The sequence below is a fragment of the Acartia tonsa genome, chromosome 2, assembly GCF_053477335.1.
Source record: "Acartia tonsa isolate MP-2025a chromosome 2, ASM5347733v1, whole genome shotgun sequence".
Taxonomy (NCBI): Eukaryota; Metazoa; Arthropoda; class Copepoda; order Calanoida; family Acartiidae; genus Acartia; species Acartia tonsa.
This window is the reverse complement of record NC_137261.1, coordinates 26,665,843-26,688,970: the sequence shown is the minus strand read 5'-3', so window position 1 is coordinate 26,688,970 and position 23,128 is coordinate 26,665,843. Positions and strand designations below refer to the sequence as shown.

The 23,128-nt window shown below is 32.4% G+C and overlaps 2 protein-coding genes across 2 annotated transcripts in view; both read left to right on the top strand.

The window, feature by feature from the left end:
* The window catches only part of LOC145307865 (DNA-dependent protein kinase catalytic subunit-like), a 72,119-nt gene extending 68,305 nt beyond the window's left edge, over window positions 1-3,814 (top strand). The window contains exons 73-78 of the mRNA XM_080150232.1: window positions 92-175; window positions 499-601; window positions 820-933; window positions 1,278-1,409; window positions 2,032-2,092; window positions 3,581-3,814. Of these exons, the coding sequence (XP_080006358.1) occupies window positions 92-175; window positions 499-601; window positions 820-933; window positions 1,278-1,409; window positions 2,032-2,092; window positions 3,581-3,682 (596 nt within the window). The 3' untranslated portion in view covers window positions 3,683-3,814. The remainder of the gene's footprint in view (window positions 1-91; window positions 176-498; window positions 602-819; window positions 934-1,277; window positions 1,410-2,031; window positions 2,093-3,580) is intronic.
* Window positions 3,815-3,941: 127 nt separating this feature from the next.
* Window positions 3,942-19,346, top strand: LOC145307949 (SUMO-conjugating enzyme UBC9-A-like). The gene is made up of 5 exons (XM_080150237.1): window positions 3,942-4,060; window positions 5,875-5,989; window positions 18,379-18,457; window positions 18,667-18,743; window positions 19,051-19,346. Exons 1-5 carry the CDS (start codon window positions 3,981-3,983, stop codon window positions 19,174-19,176), a joined length of 477 nt encoding a protein of 158 aa, XP_080006363.1. The 5' UTR covers window positions 3,942-3,980; the 3' UTR covers window positions 19,177-19,346.
* The last annotated feature ends 3,782 nt before the right edge of the window (window positions 19,347-23,128 follow it).

Below are 23,128 nucleotides of genomic sequence, written 5' to 3'. Positions count from 1 at the left end.
AGGTCATAGAAAAAAGGAGGGAAATAGTTATCTGTTTATAAATCTAACTATAGATATATTAATTTAACACCGTGATACAAAAATATTGCAGGTATTGGAGACCGACATCTGTCCAACTACCTAATCTGTAAGAAGACAGCCAGTATTGTGCCCATTGACTTTGGTTATTCGTTCGGTAAGGAATATATTTGTTGTTTTATTTGTTTCAATTGAAAATAAATATTCCAGTATGGCTTCGAAACCGATTAATATTCGTTGGATTAGAACCGGTTCTCAGCCGTACTGAAAAATCATTTATATCACTCTATTGCAGACAATTTTTCACGCATATTAAAATAAAAATCATAAAATTAATACAAATTTTGTTATTCTGGGCTTGCGGCCCCTCGGATCTAACAAAACAGGTTTTAATCTTCTGATTTTAAATTTAATATCCGCGGAAAGCTGTCTAAAATACGATGCGATAAATTACTATTCCTAATTTTAATTTAATTTTAGGGTTAGGCACGTCATATTTGGAGATACCCGAGCTTGTTCAATTGAGGTTGACACCTCAAATTTTGTGTGTCCTGCAGCCTAGCAGTCTCACTGGTTTGTTCAGGTATGATTTTATTTATTCTGTTTCTTAACTAGTTGACATGAATGTATCAACATTTGGCAAACTAAATTGTTGACGTTATTAACATTGATAATGTTTTTTTCAATGTTTTCTAAAACATTGTAAGAAAAAATCTATGAACGGAAAACAACGAGGAAAAGAAATCCTCCAATGAAAACTTACGATTATAGTGCTCCATGTGAAAATGAAAAATGTTTTAGGGAGGCTATGATAAAAGTGCTGACCAATTTGAAGGACAACAAAGACATGTTGATGGCAGTTATGGATGTATTTGTCCAGGAACCTACACTGGATTGGAATAGGATGGCTTCAAGGTAAGGTTTTAGTAGGTTATTTACTTATTTAAACTCTCGGTCCGGCCCTACCTTCTAGGAACTCTGTATTAGAAGGGAGAGAGAGAGACTTCAAGTCAGGGGTTTGAAGAAGTTGACACCCTACCATTTACATTTTAAGTTTTTTAAGAAAAAGAGAATAAATTTTATTGGGAGCGTGGAGATACCCTCTCACAAAATGGTTGAAAACCTTCCCTGGGCCTATTTATAAGAAGTAAAAATGCTTACTTTATATAATAGGATATATAAAATTTTTGTTTTGTGGGGCATATAGCCAAAATTGTTTAGGTATATACAACGATTGTATAACTTTTTTATTTATTTAGTCAATCAAAGAAGAAAGGTTCCAGTGATGAAACTTTATTTGCTAAGCAACGAGTTGATTTAGCCAAGGCGAAGCTTGAAGGAGGACATCCTAGCATGATTATGATACAAGAATTGAAAGCGGGTAAAGCAAGGTAAGGTTTTAATACGACTTTAACTTTTGATGTGAAAGGGATAGTTGCATAAAGTGCATTTTAGAAAAATAATTTGAAGCATAAGTTACAAATATACCATCAAACATATATATAATTTCGTATTACAATAAAAAACAAACAATTAGACATCACTAAATTCGTCATGCTGTTTTTGTGAACATAAGCCAGCTATATAAATTGAATATTTATTATATATCACAAGAATACGATTTTCAAGTCTTGATATTTTTAAAATTACGTGGTAGAAAATTGAAGTTCTTTTAAATATATAATATGCCCTACAGATGTAGTTTTAAGAAATATGCGGTTCACTAAATTCAAGTTCAAATGCATTTCGTGCAAGTACCCCTTTAGAAGAAATCTAACAAGAGAGTCATTACATAAGGGTAACATAACACCATGGAACTTAAAGGATAAGACTAGATAAATTGGTGTATCTCTAATTACCAAAATTAACTTTCCCATTCTGTACATTAAAATCATATTGATTGGAAAGTAAATACTCTTGTCAGTTTGAACCAACCAATCAATTTTTAGCCTTCTTCCTGTAATTATTTGTTATTATGGCAATGGTTAAAAAAATGCATTAATTAATTTTCAGGGAAAGCATGGACAAGCTGATAAAGTGTATCAAAGGAAGCAGAATTATGTCAGACAAACAGGTATTTACATAGAGTTTAATCTATAATACAAATTAGAATGATAACTGTCCGTCAGTCTGAAGCTAAAGATCTTGGTAACCACTGAACCGATTGGATTCTACTCTTTAAGGAATATACCTACTGGTCCTGCGGTGGTTTTAGGCTATTTTTGGGGGGATGGGACACCCCCAAACCCCTAAAAAAAACAAAAAAAATCCCCCTTAATTTTTTAAAAGATTTTTTTCCGGATATGTTTTGCGAATTCGCCATTTATTCGCGAAAATTGGCGACCCATTTGCAATTTTTTCAGCTGGGTAGGTAATAGAAGATGTAATGATTCTCATACTCGCATCATTTTTTTAGGCACATACATTTTTTTACTTCCCTTTTAGGGCAAAGCCATTTGAGGCCAAATGGCCAAACTATCATGCCCGCACACCGTTCTAAGCGGCATAAGAAGGCCTACAAATAATTTGCAACAGCCAAGATCCAATGATGCACTTGCATAGGGAAAGCTTCACTAAACAAAATAGGCGTAAAAATTACAATTCGATATAACTGTGCATTATTGTTTAATGAGTATTCCAGATTATTTCTAGACCTTCTTTTGTCAGTTTAAATTTTGTGCGAGCATAATCTATACGCCGTTAGAAGCCTTTAAAGTTCATAGATTTTGTATTTAAAAAGGGCTTTTAGGAGGAGAATTAATATCACTTTAGTGTTATTATAATTTATAATTTTATTTGATTTATTACGATTATTACTGTGAGCATCAACCCACGCAATTGATTGTTATCCAATTAGTATTGACAATCAGAGAAAAACAATTTTCTCTTTTTTTAACAAGATTACAAGTTCTGGGATGTAAGGGATTTTGAATTAGAAAAAAAGAGGATAGGTGTATGTCAAGCATATACTCCCCCCCCCCTCTCCTTATTTTAAAAATAAAATTAAAATGATGAGGTTTAGTCTTTCCGTTATCTCCTGTTTGGTGGGGGGGGGGGGGGGATGGATGGCTCTAACTCGAGCTAATTTAACCTAATCGGACCTAGAGTAAAAATAAATTAAAAACAACCCCCCCCCCCTTAATCTCGTTATTTTCAATATTTTAAAATTGGCTGGGGTGGAAGGTGAACTTTATTTAGTGAACGGTTTATTTTTTCTTGGTTAATTGGTTAAACTACATTTATATGGCATATATTTGAAAGAAAATCATCTTTTTAAATTGCATATATCACAAAAAGACGATTTTTCAAGTCTTAATATTTTCAAAACTACGTGGTAGAAAATTGAAATTCTTTCAAATGTATGCCATATAAATATAGTTTAACCCATTAACTAGCAAAAAATATGCGGTTCACTAAATATAGTTCAAATGCATTTCGTGAAACTACCCCTTTTATTGACGTTAATATTTTTTATATGAGGACTTCTAATTCAAAGGAACAAATTACATGAAGAAAAAAACTGACTATCTCTTTCATCCCTGATAATTTGTTTGTAATTAAGGATAATATGTCGAGTCTGGAACAAGTAGATATTTTGATTAATCAGAGCATGGACCCGAACCTGTTGGGCAGAATGTGGGTGGGCTGGAGGCCCCATGCTTAAACAATCAGATGGAAAATTTTTTTTTATCGAGGGGATTTTTGCTTGCATTTTTTATACATATGTATTTAAAGATAATTATAACTCTCCGAATGAATTGAATTTTTATTTTTAATTATTAAAATTATTGTTGAAAAATAATTGCCTTTTTACTTAAAACCAAAAACCTATTATTTATTAAATGCACAGAGTGTGATTTTATTGTGATGACATGCAACCAAAGTGTGATTTCTTTTTATCCTAATTATTATAAAATTAATCTATTTAATGTATTTTTTTTTCAGAGAAAACTTTTTTAAAAATGTCCGGAATTGCACAGGCCAGATTATCAGAAGAAAGAAAGGCATGGAGGAAAGACCATCCTTTTGGATACATTGCCAGGTTATACTTCATTAATAGAGATTATGGATTCCCGTTTTTAAGTTTCATGAATTTTGGGGTTAGATTGACCATCTATATATATTATGTCTATTACTTCATTTAAACCCTTGTCAGGCATCAGGTCCGAGTCTGTCTTAAACTTAATCATATTATGGACATTTAATTGTACCTAGGTACTAATGCAACGGTGGGAAAACTAAAATTTAAATTTCATTATTATACATTAAAGATATTTGCGGATAAAAGGGGACTATACACGAACGAAGGCAAGTGATTCTAAGCACCTTACAGCAGTGATTATAAAAGTTTTTTTTGTGAATATTCTATGATACTAGGCATATAATTAATATAGTTATACCAACTAAAAAAATACGTTTCACCATGGCCTTCTATGGATAAAACATGTTTCACCATGGGTTTCTGTGGATAAAACATTGAAATGTTAGGGATTTTTAATGAAATATCATTAGGTAAATGCTTTGTTGAGTTCAAATGTTTAAATAAAATAACAAGCCAAAACATAAACAAATGCTCAAAACTACGAAAGTACACTAATAAAACTGTTTACAATATTTCCAGTTGCAGTCCCTTTTTAGAAAATAACATTTTTCATTTCACTTTTGTGTCATAGCAGTTTGAACTCAACAAAACATTTGAAAAATGCCTAACATTTAAAAAAAAATATTTCATATGAAACCATGGCGAAACTTTTGTTTAATTGATATAACGATATTAAACATAACCCTAGTATATTAACCAAAAAAACATTTAGAATCGCTGCTGAAAGGTGCTTAGAATCACTTGCTCTCGTTCGTGCATACTCCTCTTTCAATAAACATTAATGTACAAACTAGATAATTTGTTTTCCTTCGCCTTTTAAATATTTAAAGAAAATTAAATATTTATTGAATTTTCTATAGAAGGAAACATAAGTATGATTAACCTCTGTGGGGGAAAATTATTAAAGAAATTTTCTTTTAAGTTTACCTAATTTTTTTCACCACACAACTCTTTTCTTGTTTTATGTTTTAATCAGTAATATTATAAATGTTCACTACTATACCACTTATTAATAGTTATTTATCGCATAATATTATAGACAGCTTTCCGCGGATATAAAAAAGTACAATTATAAGATTAAAATCAGTTTTGTTAGCCCCGAGATGGAGATTATGATTGTACATTTTTTAAAAGCGAAGCTTTTCTATAATTAGGGTCGGTCCGTCCGTACGTCCGTAACGGATAGCTTTTTCCGTTAATTTAGGCATGTTAGAATTCTCCTATCGATTTCAAATTTTGCATGGTGATTCCTTTAGTAGTTAGGTACGATTTAGAAAGCGTAGCAACTCTATAATCATTACGAAAATGTCCGTACGTCCATTTTAAACATGTTGATTTTTTTACTTTTTTAACAACAAATTTTTATGTGATCAAATCATCGGATTGATCTGATTTTTGGTATATTGATTCCTGGGACAACAAAGTATAATGTAATAAGCAAAGCAACTCTATAATCAAGCCCTAAAAATGTAAGTATGTCCATAAAAATTATCCTGTATCAAGCAGTTTTACAACAAATTTACTTACAATTTTGCTTTGACTCTTATAAATTTATATTAGGATAATTAAGTTTTAACACTATACAAGTGTTAATGTCCGTTTGTCCTACCGTTTCAGTGCTTCGCTTTTATGGATGTTGTCATCCTTGTATATTCTTAGAAAACTGGATTTGATACGATACAAAAGTTTTCAAGTTATACTGGAAAAGTTATTCTCGTTTTTCTTAAAATAAACTAAATATATTTTTTGCCTAGACCTATGAAGAACACAGATGGTACTATGAACATGATGTTGTGGGAGTATGCCATTCCTGGCAAGAAGGGAACACCTTGGGAGGGAGGTCTCTACAAGGGACAAATGATCTTTAAGGTAAGTTGCTCTACCTATATTACTTATGTACCTAGCCTGTTAGCATATTAAAGGAACTGAGACAAGTGTAAAGGGGACAGATCATCAACACATACATACACACATATGTGTTCTGGCCCATCCTGTCCTAGCAATGTTGATGGGCCTGGCTAGGAAGTCAGGAGGCCTCTAGCCTGAGATTTTGTTGTTGTAGTCTAGTTACTGTTATATAAAGGTACTAGCAGCTACGCCCCTAGAGGCCTCTAGGGGCACGTTTTCTTTTCAATCTATGTAAAAATCAGCTGTTTACCAAAATTATTTAGACAGACAAACATAAATGGACAGACAAATAGAAATACAGACATACTGTTACTTTATTGTAAGGACTAGCGGCTTCGCCCCTAGCCTCTAGGGGCTTTGCCCCAAGAGATAATCAAAAAAAAATTTAGGCGAAATTCGTAAAAAGACAAGGAAATCTTCTGCAAAAAAAGGACCAAGGAAATCTTCTGCAAAAAAAAATGGGTGGGGGGAATTTTTTTTTAGGGGTTGGGGGTATCCCACCCTCCAAGAAAATAGCTTAAAACCACCACAGGACCGATAGGCATATACCCTGAAGAGTAGAATCCAATCGGTTCAGTGGTTACCGAGATCTTAAGCTTTAGACGGACGGAAGGACATACAGACAGACATCAAGCTACTTTGTATTATAGATAAGGTTTTTTTGTCTGTCTATTAAGATAATAAGAACTTTATAATAATTAACATGTTTAAGTTCATCATTTTTATAAACATTTTATGGGTCCATGGTTTTCAGTTTTCCTTTAAAATTTAAGATGCCATGTAAAATATATACGAATTAAAGTGAACCTCTACTTCTTTGTAACACATCCTAGTCTTGTGTACTTATGGAAAGAATTGATCTTACCAACAAAATTTATAGGCCAATATTGCTATGCAAACTGATTTGTTTACAAACATTGATTTATAGAAGAGTGTCTACTTTTCGATTTCTTTGATTTATTAGGTTTTAAAATTAAATTACTTTTTAATTTAATGAAATTTTAATTTTAATTCATTTTGATTAATTCCAGATTAACTCTGAGTATAATCCTAACTCATCAAAACATAAAAATTTTCACTTCAATTTTTTATAACGAAATATTTAAAATTGTTTTTATATGATGTATACCTATACAAAATTTAGTTGACAATGATGACTAGGTCAATCTACTACCCTTTCTTTTCCTATAAATTGCCATATACTAAAAGTATAATTTTACAGAAATAATAATTGCGTCCAATGTCCTATCTCTTTTTCAATTTGACTCTAGGTGGTAAGTACGGCTGTTTTGGTAACATCAACTCGGACAAGTATTCTGATTTTATAAAAAAAAAACTATCTAGGATTTAAATATTTAGATTTATGGAACATAGATCATAGTTCAGTATTTTTATTGATATGGGAATTATGTTAAAAATTTTGACTTATCTGGCTGATAATTAATCGGGTAAGAAAGCATGTAATTGTAAGTCAATTTTTCCGGCATTCTTTTTTTTTCGTTGGGTGTTCAAAAATGTCTTGATTAGAACACATAGAATAACCCTTTTAGTAAATGAAAAGACTTAATTTTTTTGCATTAGAGGCTGTGCCAAAAGTATTTAGGGACTGAAGCAGCGCAGGGAGCAGAAAAATAGTTCAAAAAGCTAAGACCTTACTTTGAGAATAAAAAAGCAAAGCCATCCTGGTATCTATGTAAAGATCAGCTTTAATAGAGACTTCTATAGTTTTAATTGTTTTTTTGATCTTTACAGATCTTAACTTCACTAGGTACTTTATCTTATTTTGACCATATATATGAAAAGGTTAAAATTAAGAACAGTTTGACTTAACAAGCGCATTTGACTAAACTTTTCGGAAAATACTTGAAGAAATGACCCTCTGTTCTATTTTGTTGAATTATTGTTCCTTACATATTGTTAGTGGAAATATGTAAAACTTGTGAATGCAGATGCCAATAAATTGTGCCAGAGAGTAAAGAATAAACAAGGACAAGTGTAAACTAAATTATTGTAACTACAAGATAAATATTACAAATAGATACAATGATTTAGCATCCTATTATATAAAGTAGGTAGTAAGATTATTTTTGACTTTAGCAAAGGATTTCGTTAACTGCTGTACCTATATGTTTCTCCTTTACAGCGAAGCTATTATTAGGTCTAAGGAAGGTTTATAACTATGGCGGAGGGTATTTCCACATGCCTCCCACCCAAAAAACTTTTTTAAAATTTTCTTTTTGTAATTCAAACTGGAAATAGGGGCGATTGGACTTCAACTTCCCCACCTTAAAGGCCTCTAGATGCTTCTAGAGGCGTGGTCGCTAGTTGACCAAATATAGAAGAAGGAAAAGAATAACTTTTAAAAGCAAAAGTGTATCTGGTTGAATTAAAGTAAAGTAAAGTAAAGTAAAGTAAGAGGAAATATGTAAATCATGTATAACTAGAAAAAAAAACATTAAAGATTGACAGCCAAAATGTAGATTAGCTTTGCTACTCAAAAACAAATATTCCAATATCGAATTTGAAGAGTATAGTAGCACAGTAAAGCAAATCTAAGACCATAATCTGTATGATTATTTTTATTTTACCACCGTTTGTATTGAATTTTTCATCTAAATTACAAATATTCTTATTTTTATTATTTAGACTTAGGCGAGGTAATAAGATCGTTTTAAAAGCCTTTAGACCTGAGGCGTGCATAATTAAGGGGGTGGATACAACCAGCATGGGTCCAATCTATACACCTTCCTAGACAGGTGGTATACTTATACATCATCTAATACAGTCTAGTAGGGTGATTTGTAAAAAAAAAATCAAACTCCTTAATTAAGAGAGGGGGGGGGGAGTATAACATAAAGGGGTGTCAAATTTTTGTAAAGCGCTTCTTGTATCTCTTTGGCAAACTACTCTGCTTTAGATTTATCAATTCTAAGGTAATTCCTCGCACGGAGAAGTCATAAAACTCATTTGAAGACAGGATTTTACTTATTGTTAATAAACAGACTGATAGTTTATTCTAGCTACTCTAGAAAAAAAACGGCTTATTTTGATATGACATTAAACTAGTGCAACACACAGACAGTATTTTTTTTCTCGATTTAAAATTTAAATTAAATCTATAAAAGTTTTGAAAAGTGCTTTGAGGTTGGATCTTTAAAAAGATTAAGATAATTGGCTATAAAGTCGGAGTTAGGATTATTTTTCATTTAATTAAATGGTTGTAGATATCATTGATTATTATAGAAAATGTACATAAAAATTCTTTAAAAAAATATTATTTTTGCAATATTCAGGGTGATGACCACGGTGTAGGTGCTATATGTACTATATATTCAAAATTTTGTACTCTGAATTTTCCTTTCTTTTTTAGATTCCTGTTTTTTAAGAATTAAACTACAATATCTTTCCAAACATTTAATAACAATTTTTATAAGAGTTTAAAGTTTTGAAAGAAATTTATCTCAAAAGAAATTGTTTTTCCAGATATTTGCCAAAAAACACATGTCTTCAAAGAATTTAGGTATTTCATTAAAGATTAAATTTAGGACTTATTTCTTAAAAATTGCCATGCGAATATTACGATAATCTTTTAAAATTATTATGGCAATGCTTAAATGTACCTTTGTTATATACTTGCAAGCGTTTTTTTAGAACCATGTTTTTTTTTTAAAAGATTAAAATCTTATTTTCATATTTCGCATAAGATAAATTAAATACACAAATGAATAAAATTCTAAAATTGATCAAATGTAATCGTCTTTTGATTAAAGATTAGAAAAGATAAAATTCAGCACAAAAATAATTTCTGATCAATCATCATTTCAAATTTTCGTCTGTTTCAAAGGATAGGGACATGCATATCAGGAATCCAAAGGGCAATGGCCGATAAATTGATATACGCCCCCAATGATGTTACACAAAATTATCCCTTATGTGGATTACAATTTTTGGTTAAACGTTTGTACTCTCAACCAACCAATCAAAAGCTTTTCTATAATTAGGGTCGGTCCGTCCGTACGTCTGCCCGTCCGAGATAGTTAGCTTTTATTCGTTAATTTAGGCATGTTAGAATAGTCCTATCGATTTCAAACTTTTCATGGTGATTCCTGTAGTAGTTAGGTACGACTTAAAAAGCGTAGCAACTCTATAATCGTTACCAGAATGTCCGTACGTCCATTTTAGACATGTTGATTTTTTTACTTTCTTAATTACATTTTTTTATGTGATAAAATCATCCGATTGATCTGATTTTTTGATTACTGATTCCTATTACAATAAAGTACAATATTATGAGCGAAGCATCTCTATAATCAAGTATTAAAATGTCAGTATGTCCTTAAACAGAATTCTGTAGTTAAGAAGTTTTGCAACAAATTTACGTATAATTTTGTCAAACCTTATATTTTCATATTTTGTATATTCAGTTCTGACACTCAACAAAAGTTAATGTTCGTCTGTCATATCGTTTCAGAGCTTTGCTTTTATGGATGTTGTCATCCTTGTTGGAAAGGGATTGTATTAAATCTTTAAAAACGTAAACATTTTCCATAAATTATTTTTTAGAACTCCTGTTCTTTTCCCTATCTAATTCGCATAACTTGGTCCTAAGTTGAAAGGAAGGAAATCTATTCAAATTCAAGATTAATAAAAATTTAATTTGTATTTTAGATTCTTATATAAACCTGATAATTGCTAATACAGATGAAATTTGTTGATGCTTTTAAAGAAAATCTAATTTGATTTATATTTAGCTAGATTTAAGTCTTAAATAAATATCTCAGAGGAAAAATAGGTTTTATTGAAGTACACAATTTTAATGATGAAGTTTACTTTTGTAAAAAAAAAACAAAGGAGACGGTAACAATAACAGAATGACGTCTTAACTAGAAGCTTAGAAACACTATAAACAGTATGGTATTCATATATTAATAGCTTTCATATAAACAGATAAATAATATAAAAGTCTTAAAATATCGTTATTTGTTAAAACTTTTATTTATTAAAAGCGAAGCTTTTCTATAATTAGGGTCGGTCCGTCCGTCCGTCCGTACGTCCGTCCGTCCGTCCGTCCGAGAGAGATAGATAGCTTTTATTCGTTAATTTAGGCATGTTAGAATTGTCCTATCGATTTCAAACTTTGCATGATGATTCCTGTAGTAGTTGGGTACGATTTAGAAAGCGTAGCAACTCTATAATCAGTACCAGAATGTCCGTACGTCCATTTTAAACATGTTGATTTTTCTACTTTTTTAACAACAAATTTTCAAGTGTTTTAATTATCCGTTTGATCTGATTTTTGGTATATTGATTTCTGGGACAACAAAGAACAATATTATAAGCGAAGCAACTCTATAATCAAGTCCAAAAATGTAAGTGTGTCCATAAACATTATCCTGTTTTTAAGAAGTTATTCAACAAATTTACCTACAATTTTGATTCGACATTTATACATTTATGTTCCAATTTTTCAGTTCAGATACTATACAAGTGTTAATGTCCGTTTGTCCTACCGTTTCAGTGCTTCGCTTTTATGGATGTTGTCATCCTTGTTTATTAATATTTTAACACCAAATACCTTAACTAATCTTATTTAATCTTATTTATTTGTTTGGTCTAAAGGGAGGGGGCGGAAATGACTCTTTTTAAAACCAAAACTAAAAGTCAAAGGAACTCAACTAAATAAAGAATTACAGCTCTTAGATTTGGCATGGCAGTTGCTTTATAGAAGTACAATGTAGAAACGGCGGTTTTTGGCGGGAGCGGCGGTTCCGACGTCATTTCTTCACAGTTCCATATTTTACCTCTTTAAAGCAAGCAGTTGCCATATCAAATCTCAGAGCTGTAACTCTCTGTTTAGTTGAGTTCCTTTGACTTTTAGTTTTGGTTTTAAAAAGTGTCACTTCCGCCTCCCCCCTTTTTAAAAGCGAGGCTTTTCTATTATTAGGGTAGGTCCTCCGTCCGTCCGTACGTACGTCCGTCCGAGATAGTTAGCTTTTATTCGTTAATTTAGGCATGTTAGAATTGTCCTATCGATTTCAAACTTTGCATGGTGATTCCTGTTGTAGTTAGGTACGATTTAGAAAGCGTAGCAACTCTATAATCATTACCAGAATGTCCGTATGTCCATTTTAAAAATGTTGATTTTTTACTTTTTTAATAACAATTTTTTATGTGATAAAATCATTCGATTGATCTGATTTTTTGATTACTGATTCCTATTACTATAAGGTACAATATTATATGCGAAGCATCTCTGTAATCAAGTATTAAAAATGTCGGTATGTCCTTAAACAGAATTCTGTATTTAAGAAGTTTTGCAACAAAGAGGGGGGGGCGAAAGTGACACTTTTTGAAACCAAAACTAAAAGTCAAAGGAACTCAACTAAAAGAAGAGTTACAGGTCTGAGATTTTGCATGGCAGTTGCTTTATAGGGGTACAATATGGAACTGTGAAGAAACGGCGGCGCAACCGCCGAAAACCGCCGAGAAAAGGCAAAAAAAAATTCGGCGGGAAACGACGGTTTTCGGCGGTTGCGCCGCCGTTTCTTCACAGTTCCATATTGTACCCCTATAAAGCAACTGCCATGCAAAATCTCAGACCTGTAACTCTTTTTTTAGTTCGAGTTCCTTTGTTGACTTTTAGTTTTGGTTTCAAAAAGTGTCACTTTCGCCCCCCCCCCCTTTACGTATAATTTTGTCAAACCTTATGTTTTCATATTTTGTATATTCAGTTCTGACACTCTACAAAAGTTAATATTCGTCTGTCATATCGTTTCAGAGCTTTGCTTTTATGGATGTTGTCATCCTTGTTATATTTAGCTTCCTATGATGTTTTTTATATTTAACCTAAACTTTATTTTCGGGATATTTGAAAAGCTCCCAACTCAAATGAGATAATGCGTCAGAACCTCTTATAGCGTATTTTAACGGTGAAATTATTTTAATTAGGAATCTTTGAAAAGAAAAAATCTATTGAAAGCAAATTCTATTTTTATATAGATCCATACATATTAAAATAGAGATAGAAGGAACAGTAAATGAGTACCTACTTTAAAGTATTCTATACGTTTTTTTTATTCCATGTTCATTCATGTTTTATTATGTCCGTCTAACTTTTGTCTATCAGTAAGTAATGTTAGCCTGGCGTGATTTTTATTATAAGTGAAGATAATTAACTTTTCTTTACTTATACATCACTTTCCTTCCCATAACCTCCCCTATCCCTCTAATCCCCTTTCTGATCCCCAAAAGATATTTTTGAAATGTTTGAAATTTTCTACTAACATACACATAACTTTACCTCTTTCTAAAACTTTTAAAATTCATCCTAAAAGTTTTGAATAAAATTCACTCTTATTCAGAATTGATCGATTACTTAGTAGATATTTACAAACTAATTTAGTAGAATAATAGGTCGGAGGAAAGTATGATTTTAAGTACAAATAGTACATTGTGAGGGGTATCTAGGGATCTAAAAGGATAAGCCAATGAAAGATACTTACTTTACTTTTCCGCGTCTTGCTGTTTCAGCAAATTCGGCCACTACATGTCTCCAGGTGTTTCGGTCTTTAGCTTGCTTTTCTGCTTCTCCCCATGTCATCTTCATATTTTCCAGCTCATCTTCTACACTCTTTCTCCAAGTTGTCCTGGGTTTACCCCTGCTGCGCTTCAAGCATTTCTTGGGGTTTCTTGACATGTTCATTCTAAGGACATGTCCTAGTCACCTAAGTCTTTTAATCCTTATCTGTATCTCTCTAAGTCCTTCTCATTTGTCTTAAAATGCAGGTCTGTGTTGGAGATTTTGTTTGGCCAGGTTAAGTATATTTTGTAGCTGCTATTCAACTTAGGCCAAGAAGAAGATTGCACTGACTTATGAACATCTACATTATTATCCACTTGGTCTGTCAGTCAAAATATCAACAAATAAGCTCCGCTGCTCATGCATGTTATCATCCTTGTTATTCTCAGAACTTTTTTAATTGAATCGTTACTAATATTTATTGCTTGAAATATCTGAACTTTGATAATTTATTTGTTGTTATTACTTAATATAATATTGTAGTTTTATGAGGGAAATGGTATTTAATGGGATAAATGCAAAATTTACGATATTGGATTACCATTTTATATAGCAAACAGTTTTTTTTGCAGAGATTCATTATAACAAGGATGCTTTGATTTTTGATCAGATTTTTCAACGGACCATCCTTATATAAAATTAACAGGATCTCTGTCTGTTTGTCTGTACAGAAGGATCTGGCTAAACGCCGAACCGATATGGTTCTCCTTTATTGTATAGCTTCTCATAGGTCTTGGGAAGGTTTATAGCTATTTTGGGGGAGTACCACCACCCTCTAAAGTGGAATCACAAATATATCTGACCCTATCTTGGTTGAAAAGATATTTTTAGGTAAATAGCTGATCTTAACATAAATTGAAAAAAATAGAGGCCTCTAGAAGCGTAGCCGCTAGTGTTGTTCTATGTATGGTAAACGTATGAATAAACGCAAAAAGTAAGGGGTTCTAACACTTTAAAAATACTATCCATCCAAAAAGTTTCATGTGCAATTCTCTGTCTAATGCAAAATAATACAAACAATAACTTTTATTGTTATTGAAGCATTCTTTATTTTTATATTTACTTTTTATTGATATTATGATATAATAGGTATTTTTCGTATTATAGACAACTTTCCGTGGATATTAAAATAAAAATTATAAGATTAAAAGTAAAACCTTTGGCCCTCCGGGGTAACAAAACTAACTTTTATTTTGTGATTTTTAAATATTCGTAGAAAATTGTTTGTAATACTTACTATATTTGATTTTTTAGTATGGCGGAGAACCGGTTCTAATCTAGCGGACATTAATCGGTTTCAAAGCCAGACTGCAAATATATTTTTATGTTAAGGGGGGGGGGGGGGGGAAGTTTTGACACTTTCGCTTACTCCGTGATTATTGGGCTAGGTATTAAAGTTAGACTATAGGTTATTTGGGATAAAAGTTTACTTTTGGTTAGTACTTCACGGATTTTTAATCATTTTTTGGATAACCCCACCCCCTAGCCCCCCGGGGCTCAAAATCCCCCTAAAAATGAACCTAACCTTAATTTTCTCAGGAACCATTTGACCAAAAGAGATAATTTCTTAAACTTAAGCTTTTATGCTTATAAACTAACTTCTGATTTAGAAGTCACCCCCCTGCCACCAACCCCTAGCCCTCCAGGGCTCAAAAAAACCCTAAAAATGAACCTAACCTTAATTTTCTCAGAACCATTTGCCCAACAGAGATGATTTCTTAAACTTAAGCTTTTATGCTTATAAACTAACTTCTGATTTAGAAGTCACCCCCCTGCCACCAACCCCTAGCCCTCCGGGGCTCAAAAAAACCCTAAAAATGAACCTAACCTTAATTTTCTCAGGAACCATTTGACCAACAGAGATGATTTCTTAAACTTAAGCTTTTATGCTTATAAACTATCTTCTAGTTTAGAAGTCAGCCCCCTGCCACCAACCCCTAGCCCTCCGGGGCTCAAAAAACTCTAAAAATGAACCTAACCTTAATTTTCTCAGGAACCATTTGACCAACAGAGATGATTTCTTAAACTTAAGCTTTTATGCTTATAAACTAACTTCTAGTTTAGAAGTCACCCCCCTGCTGCCAACCCCTAGCCCTCGGGGGCTCAAAAAAACCATAAAAATGAACCTAACCTTAATTTTCTCAGGAACCATTTGACCAACAGAGATGATTTCTTAAACTTAAGCTTTTATGCTTATAAACTAACTTCTAGTTTACAAGCCAGCCCCCTGCCACCAACCCCTAGCCCCCCGGGGCTCAAAAAAACCCTAAAAATGAACCTAACCTTACTTATTAAACCAAATATGCATCTTTTTTGGATGTTATTGACATATCTCCTGAAAAAATTAGAATTGGCCTCCAGGTTCAGGTGCTGCAGGCCTCCAGGTCCACTCTGGAGACAGGTAAAAATTAAAAGTTCTTATTTAAAGATATGTGTTCTAGGCAGGGTTTCAAAAGTGACTTGGCTCTTAAGGCTGCCGGCGCGCAGGGGGTATAAAAAGTGCCCACCCCCTTATAAAACCAAAAATTTAAATTCCTCTAAACACAGGCATGTTGCATATCAAAATGCATTGAAATGCTGATTACGAATCTCAAACCATTATAAAAAATATTGCTCCTATTTGGAACAAGATCTCATTAAGTATCTAAAAACAGCTGATTTAGTCAAAGTTGTTCATTTTGGTAGGTTATTTGAAAATCATTTCAGACTGAATCAATATTTTTCAAAACAGTTTTCAGATCTGTAATCAGCATTTCAATGCGGTCATTTTGATATGCAACATGCATGTGTTTGAAGGAATTTCAATTTTTGGTTTTGGGGGCGGGCACATTTTATACCCTCCGTGCGCCCGTTGTTTTTGGATTTAAAAACCTCTTTCAAGTTTCACAGGGTTTTATATTGGCCTAGTAACCCTTGCCAATGTCTACTAATGTGAAATTCCAAAATCGACCCACCCTAAGTAAGTTGTATTTTTGTATTTTTTAACAAATAATTTAATCTGCAAGGTATTTCTAAAATGGCGACAATATTGCTCACTGGAAATAAGTAGCTATCATATAGGATAACTTTAGATTTTTTATACCTTGATTAAGTTTCTTGTTGTACATATTTTTTATTTCTATTTAGTAACCTTTCATCTTAATTCAAACATTACACATAAGGATGTTTACCTGTTGAGCAGGCCCCTGGAGCCTGTCGGGAACACATATTAAAGCCGTAAACAATAAATTTGACTATATTATTTACTTTAACCTTATTCTATTTAAATACCTTTTCTCTAAATTCCAAACTAACCATTTTAGATATTCACCTGAACCTGGAGGCCCATTCAAATTTTTTCAGCAGATATGTCAATAACATCCAAAAAGAAGCATATTTGGTTTAATAAGTGTACCTCTAACTCTTTAAATAAGAAATTTTAATTTTCACCTGTCTAGAGTGGACCTGGAGGCCTGCAGCACCTGAACCTGGAGGTCGATTCTAATTTTTTCAGGAGATATGTCAATAACATCCAAAAAGATGCATATTTGGTTTAATAAGTGTACCTCTAAACCTTCAAATAAGAAATTTAAATTTTTACCTGTCTCCTGAGTGGACCTGGAGGCCTGCAGCACCTGAACCTGGAGGCCGATTATATTTTTTTTCAGCAGATATGTCAATAACATCCAAAAAGAAGCATATTTGGTTTATTAAGTGTACCTCTAACTCTTCAAATAAGAAATTTTAATTAAAGTTAGGTTCATTTTTGGGGTTTTTTTTAGCCCTGGGGGGCAAGGGGTTGGCGGCAGGGGGCATAAAAGCTTAAGTTTAAGAAATTATCTCTGTTGGTCAAATGGTTCCTGAGAAAATTAAGGTTAGGTTCATTTTTAGGTTTTTTTTGAGCCCCGGAGGGCAAGGGGTTGGCGGCAGGGGGGTGACTTCTAAACTAGAAGTTAGTTTATAAGCATAAAAGCTTAAGTTTAAGAAATCATCTCTGTTGGTCAAATGGTTCCTGAGAAAATTAAGGTTAGGTTCATTTTTAGGGTTTTTTTGAGCCCCGGAGGGCTAGGGGTTGGCGGCAGGGGGGCGACTTCTAAACTTAAACTTAATTTATAAGCATAAAAGCTTAAGTTTAAGAAATCATCTCTATTGGTAAAATGGTTCCTGAGAAAATTAAGGTTAGGTTCATTTTTAGAGTTTTTTGAGCCCCGGAGGGCTAGGGGTTGGTGGCAGGGGGCTGACTTGTAAACTAGAAGTTAGTTTATAAGCATAAAAGCTAAAGTTTAAGAAATCATCTCTGTTGGTCAAATGGTTCCTGAGAAAATTAAGGTTAGGTTCATTTTTAGAGTTTTTTTGAGCCCCGGAGGGCTAGGGGTTGGTGGCAGGAGGTGACTTCTAAATCAGAAGTTAGTTTATAAGCATAAAAGCTTAAGTTTAAGAAATCATCTCAGTTGGTCAAATGGTTCCTGAGAAAATTAAGGTTAGGTTCATTTTTAGAAGGATTTTGAGCCCCGGGGGGCTAGGGGGTGGGGTTATCCAAAAAATGATTAAAAATCCGTTAAGTACTAACCAAAAGTAAACTTTTATCCCAAATAACCTATAGTCTAACTTTAATACCTAGCCCAATAATCACGGAGTAAGCAAAAGTGTCAAAACTTCCCCCCCCCCCCCCCTTGAATCATATTTCCTAAATTTAATTTTCAAAGCAATATGTAATCAAAATAAATAAGTAATTTAAATTCATTATTTAATAGCGTAGCAACTCTATAGACTATAACTATCCTTTTCTCAGGATGATTACCCGAGTACTCCACCAAAGGTGAAGTTTGTTCCTCCACTTTTCCACCCTAATGTCTATCCATCAGGAACAGGTTTGTATTTGTACTTGTTTTGATGGACGCCATTCTTGTTTTAATCAAAATTAAAGAAATTTGGTTTTATTTTACCCGATACCTACCTATTTTACCAGAAGTTATCAAATAGCTTCTGACAGCTTTTAAGAATACAAACCTTTTTGATATTTTATATTGATAAGGTAAACCCTGATATTTTAAAAACTGGTTAAATAATATGTGTTCAGTTTGTTTGTCACTACTGGATGAAGAAAAGGATTGGAGGCCAGCTATTACTATCAAACAAATTCTGCTAGGAATCCAGGTTAATTACTTTATTTGCATTATAAGTGTTGACAAGAAAAACATAACATTATCAACCTATTAAAATATTTTGAAGGAGGAAAAAATGAAGAAAAAATGTCCTGAAAAAATTTTTCCCATTTCCCCCCTAGAAAAATATGTGGGAGGGGTAAAAAATGAGTAAAATGAAGAATACTGAAAACATTTTTCCTTTTCCCCCCTCTTTGGGGAAAAACTAGAGGGGGGGGGGGTGGCGTTGATAAAATATTTTGCAGCCGGGGGGAAAATGAATTTTGTTACACCCTTGACATTTCATGTTATTTTTACAGGATCTGTTGAACGACCCAAACATCAAGGACCCGGCCCAGGCCGAGGCGTACACGTGCTATTGTCAGAACAGAGCAGACTACGAGAAGAGGGTAAGAGCGCAGGCCAGAACCATGGCTGGAGAGTAGGCAAAGTTGACATGGTAACAATACATTGGGAATTTACGCGCCAAATTTTTATTTTTTGCCGCGTTTTTTTTTCATACTTATTGTTGCCTTGTGTCAAGTGCCACTAACTATGCAAATGTTGAATCGGGTATTATTATTGTATAATAATTACAGGAAAGTGCACATTTTAGTATTTGAAATATCGTTTGTTTATTGAGATCTTCAGTACAGGTCATTCATTTTAAAAGTAGTTTTATATTGGCAGGTTTCAATTACCTGAAGATTAAGTTTGATAAAAAGAAATATACATTGAAAATTGAGTTTGAGGACACGAATGATAGATGTAGATACATTTTAAATCTTTTTTTTCTCCTTAGTAGGTATAGTACATAAGTTCCAGAATATTTATAATCTTCTCTTTTGACACACATACACACACAATTACACAGAGAAATATGCACAGACAAACACACTTACAAAAATAGTGTTTGTTTACAGTGTAAACAAAGCTAAATTACATTTTATATTGATGCTTCTTTGCTACCAAAATAAACAACATTTATCAAAGGTTTAGGAAGATGAAACTTTTTATTGTTGTTATTTTAAATTTTCCTGGTCCTTTTTTTATTTAGTTAAGGGTTTCCATATTTATAAAAAGGTAAATAAAGGGAGGATTTAACATTTATACAACATTGTTTTTTTATTTTTTCCTATTATGTACCTAAAGTAGTGAGGCTTTTATGGTTGTCCGTTTTGATCTCGCTAACCAGTGTACCAATTAACCTAAGACAATATTCACTTAAGTTCCTTGTATAATATTGACTATGCAGTTTTGATTTAAGTCAAGGGATGGTCTGCCACATCCTTTTCCCTTCGTACAAAGTGTCCTTAATTGCTATGGGTGCAACCATTAAGTTAATTTTTAATTAACCCCAACTTTATTTATGCTTTTTAAAAATTCTCCTGAAAATTGTCTATAGGGTTATCATTACTGTATTTTATCAGTGATCTAAAGAGATAAGACAATGGCTGATAAATTGATGTACATCTCCAATGATTACCCTTTCTGTAATTTAATTAATGGTTGATATGTTATGAATGAACCAACCAATCAAAACGTTATAAAAGTCCCCAAAGCCAACGAATAAGAAAACTTTATTAAAACTTTGGGGACAAGTGTAAAAACAGCCCAATGTCCTCTCCCTTCCTGATATTTTACTGTGAAGATATCTTACAAGAAACTCATGAACACAAACATTAAGAAAATTTGATACTGCAGAATACTGTCAAGTTTTCAGGGAATGTCAACTGTTAGAAATTTTCAGGAATTTATCTTGCTTTTTATCATACTTACCTAATAACTTCCATAACCTTCTCTTAAGTAGAAAGGGTTATCTGTCTGAAGCTTAAAATTATGAAAAATACTGATCCGAATTGGTTTTACTAATCAGGAAAGCTTTTAAAATGTATTGGAATAGTTATAGGTTATTTATCTGACCTACATTGTCCTCCTATATATGCTAAGGGCGCGGCTTCTAGTTATTCATATAATAGGAAAGTTTGTTTTGTTTGTATTTTTTTGTCTGTCTGTTGTGTTTGTCTGCTTGTCTTTCTATCTATATATGTCCATCTGTGGAGTAAAAAATTACCAATTTTTATGTTCATAATTGTAGATAATTTCCCTTTCTTTATTCTAAAATCATTCAGCTATTTACAACGAAAAAGATAGAGATCCTTTGAATATATTCATATGCAAAGCAAAATATGAAAATTGAAAACACATTGTACAAAAAAAATATTAATACTTGCCAATATAAGATATTTTATTAGCTCAAGAGGGTACATCAGAATTTTATGGGAGCACATCTAAACTTATGGATGTCTCATATGCTTTTTATCATGATTCTGCCAGAAATAGTTTTGCATAGCAACTACAAAAAGTATGAAAATTTGTATTTTAACTTGCTGTATATCTTAAATTTTAATAATTTGGTAAGCATAGGATTACTCTCTTAATAGAATAAAATGCTTTTGGTTGAAAATTCTAGGAACAATAGCAAAATTTTGTGGGTTGAACACGCGGCGTGAGTGTGATTTAGTGGTCAATATAGGATTATTAGGGTAACATTTTCCCCTATTAGTTGAAGTTAACCTTTGAAAACTATCTCCACGCCCCTAGAATTTTAAAGAGCTACTCTCCTCCAGGTTGTCTTTGGACAGGTTAAAATTGAAGAGTTAGATATCAACTTATAAAACAAATTATCTTTTTGAATGTTATTTACATTTTTGGAAATAAAAGAGGCATATTTTGTTTTATAAAAGTACCTCAAACTCTTTTTAAAAAAATATAATTTTTACCTGTCCAGCGCCAACCTATAGGCCTGCAGCACCTGAACCTGAACATATCCATTTTTTTTTAAATATAAGGAAACTACATCCCAAAACCTATCCTTTCACTCCTATAACAATGCCTATACTCACTGTTTACGCAAAATTGTCAGAACCCCCCCCCCCCCTCCCTTGATAACTCAGTGCATGTATGAATCAATATTGAAAAATGAAAGTGATGGTGGGGAAAGGGGGGTTGAAATTAGCTTAAGATTTGTGTGGGATATTAGAGATTATTACAAGTCACGTTTCTAATATTCAGTGCTGTGTCCGGCATATTTGCACCTTTTATACATCTAGGGATAGGGACTAACAATTTGTTAAACAAACATTAAACAGTTAGGACAACTAAGTTTGCCTTAAGTTCTTATTATGATCCTTGTTAATTTGTTGACATTTACCCAGGGAGTAATTTTTTTTGTATCTAAAATAATAACATAGGGAATTTGTAGTGATGCTAGTATGGGATAGGCAAAAGTTAAAAATACCCCCATCCTCCCCCCCCCCCCCTTAATTTGCCAGCAAACAATAAGGAAGAATTTACAAACAAATAAAAGTGTGTCCTTCCCATGCTAGTAATAATGCAAATTCTCCATGTTGTTCTATTTCACATCATTAACCATTTGATTTTTAGATTGATTATCTTTTTCTCTATCACACATAAGTTCACCCAAAATGTTATAGGTAAACTTAACCTTTATTCTTTGTCAAAAGTTTTATGATCAGTGCAGCAACAAATGCCAAGAAGTTCAACATCTTGGTAAAAGATTAATATCACAATTCTGTTTTGAAAATCTTATTAGTGGAAATTAAGGGGCTTGATATATTCTATTGCAAATTTGCACAAGGGATAATTTTTATTTTTTTTGATCAACTGCATCTTTAAGGCTCTAAAATTGTGATTAATAGACAGATAGGTAAGAGAAACAGATCTATAACCTAGCCTAGTATTTCCTTAGGAATATGTAGATACATTATTCTAAAGTAAAAGCAAAGAATTTTTTGTTGACAAGTTGTTAATACAAATACACATATTTACTTTGAATATATTTCAAACTTTTCTCATTACTTTCTTTCCTCTGTCATCAACTTGGCATAGGATATATATTTTGAGACAGGGATAGATATTCTGAAAAGGAAAATTAAGAAAAAAGTTTTGTTTTTTTTTAAACAGAATTTCTTGAAGTACACACGAAAATAGAACCAGAGTTGTGTTGAAAATAAATTTTAGCATTCAAAAATTTTATTTTCTGTGCCTCAGGCTAAATTATGATGCTGTTATGAGTAAAGAAAAACAGTGCATTGATGTAGAAGTCTGTTTTTAATTGAGAAGTTTCAAAATCGGAAACATTCATTGCTAAGTTAGATTTACACATTTCTGTTACATTTTAGTTCTAATGCATCAGTAAATTAATCTTTTTCTGGTACAAATGGTAATTTTTGTTAGATAATCTTGTAATATTTTTCATTACCTAATACAAGTCTTCTTTCTTTTCCAGAATGCATATTCCTTTGTCTAGATTTGTAGATATTAGATGTCAAGTTAGCCTCTGCTAACAAAATTAGTTATATAATGCTATGTGCT

Excerpts from the sequence above, each read along its gene's own strand:
- LOC145307949 (XM_080150237.1), top strand. The coding sequence starts at position 3,981 with ATGTCCGGAATTGCACAGGCCAGATTATCAGAAGAAAGAAAGGCATGG. Across the intron at positions 5,990-18,378 it reads AGGGACAAATGATCTTTAAG|GATGATTACCCGAGTACTCC; the intron begins GTAAGTTGCTCT and ends TCCTTTTCTCAG. Across the intron at positions 18,458-18,666 it reads TGTCTATCCATCAGGAACAG|TTTGTTTGTCACTACTGGAT; the intron begins GTTTGTATTTGT and ends ATATGTGTTCAG.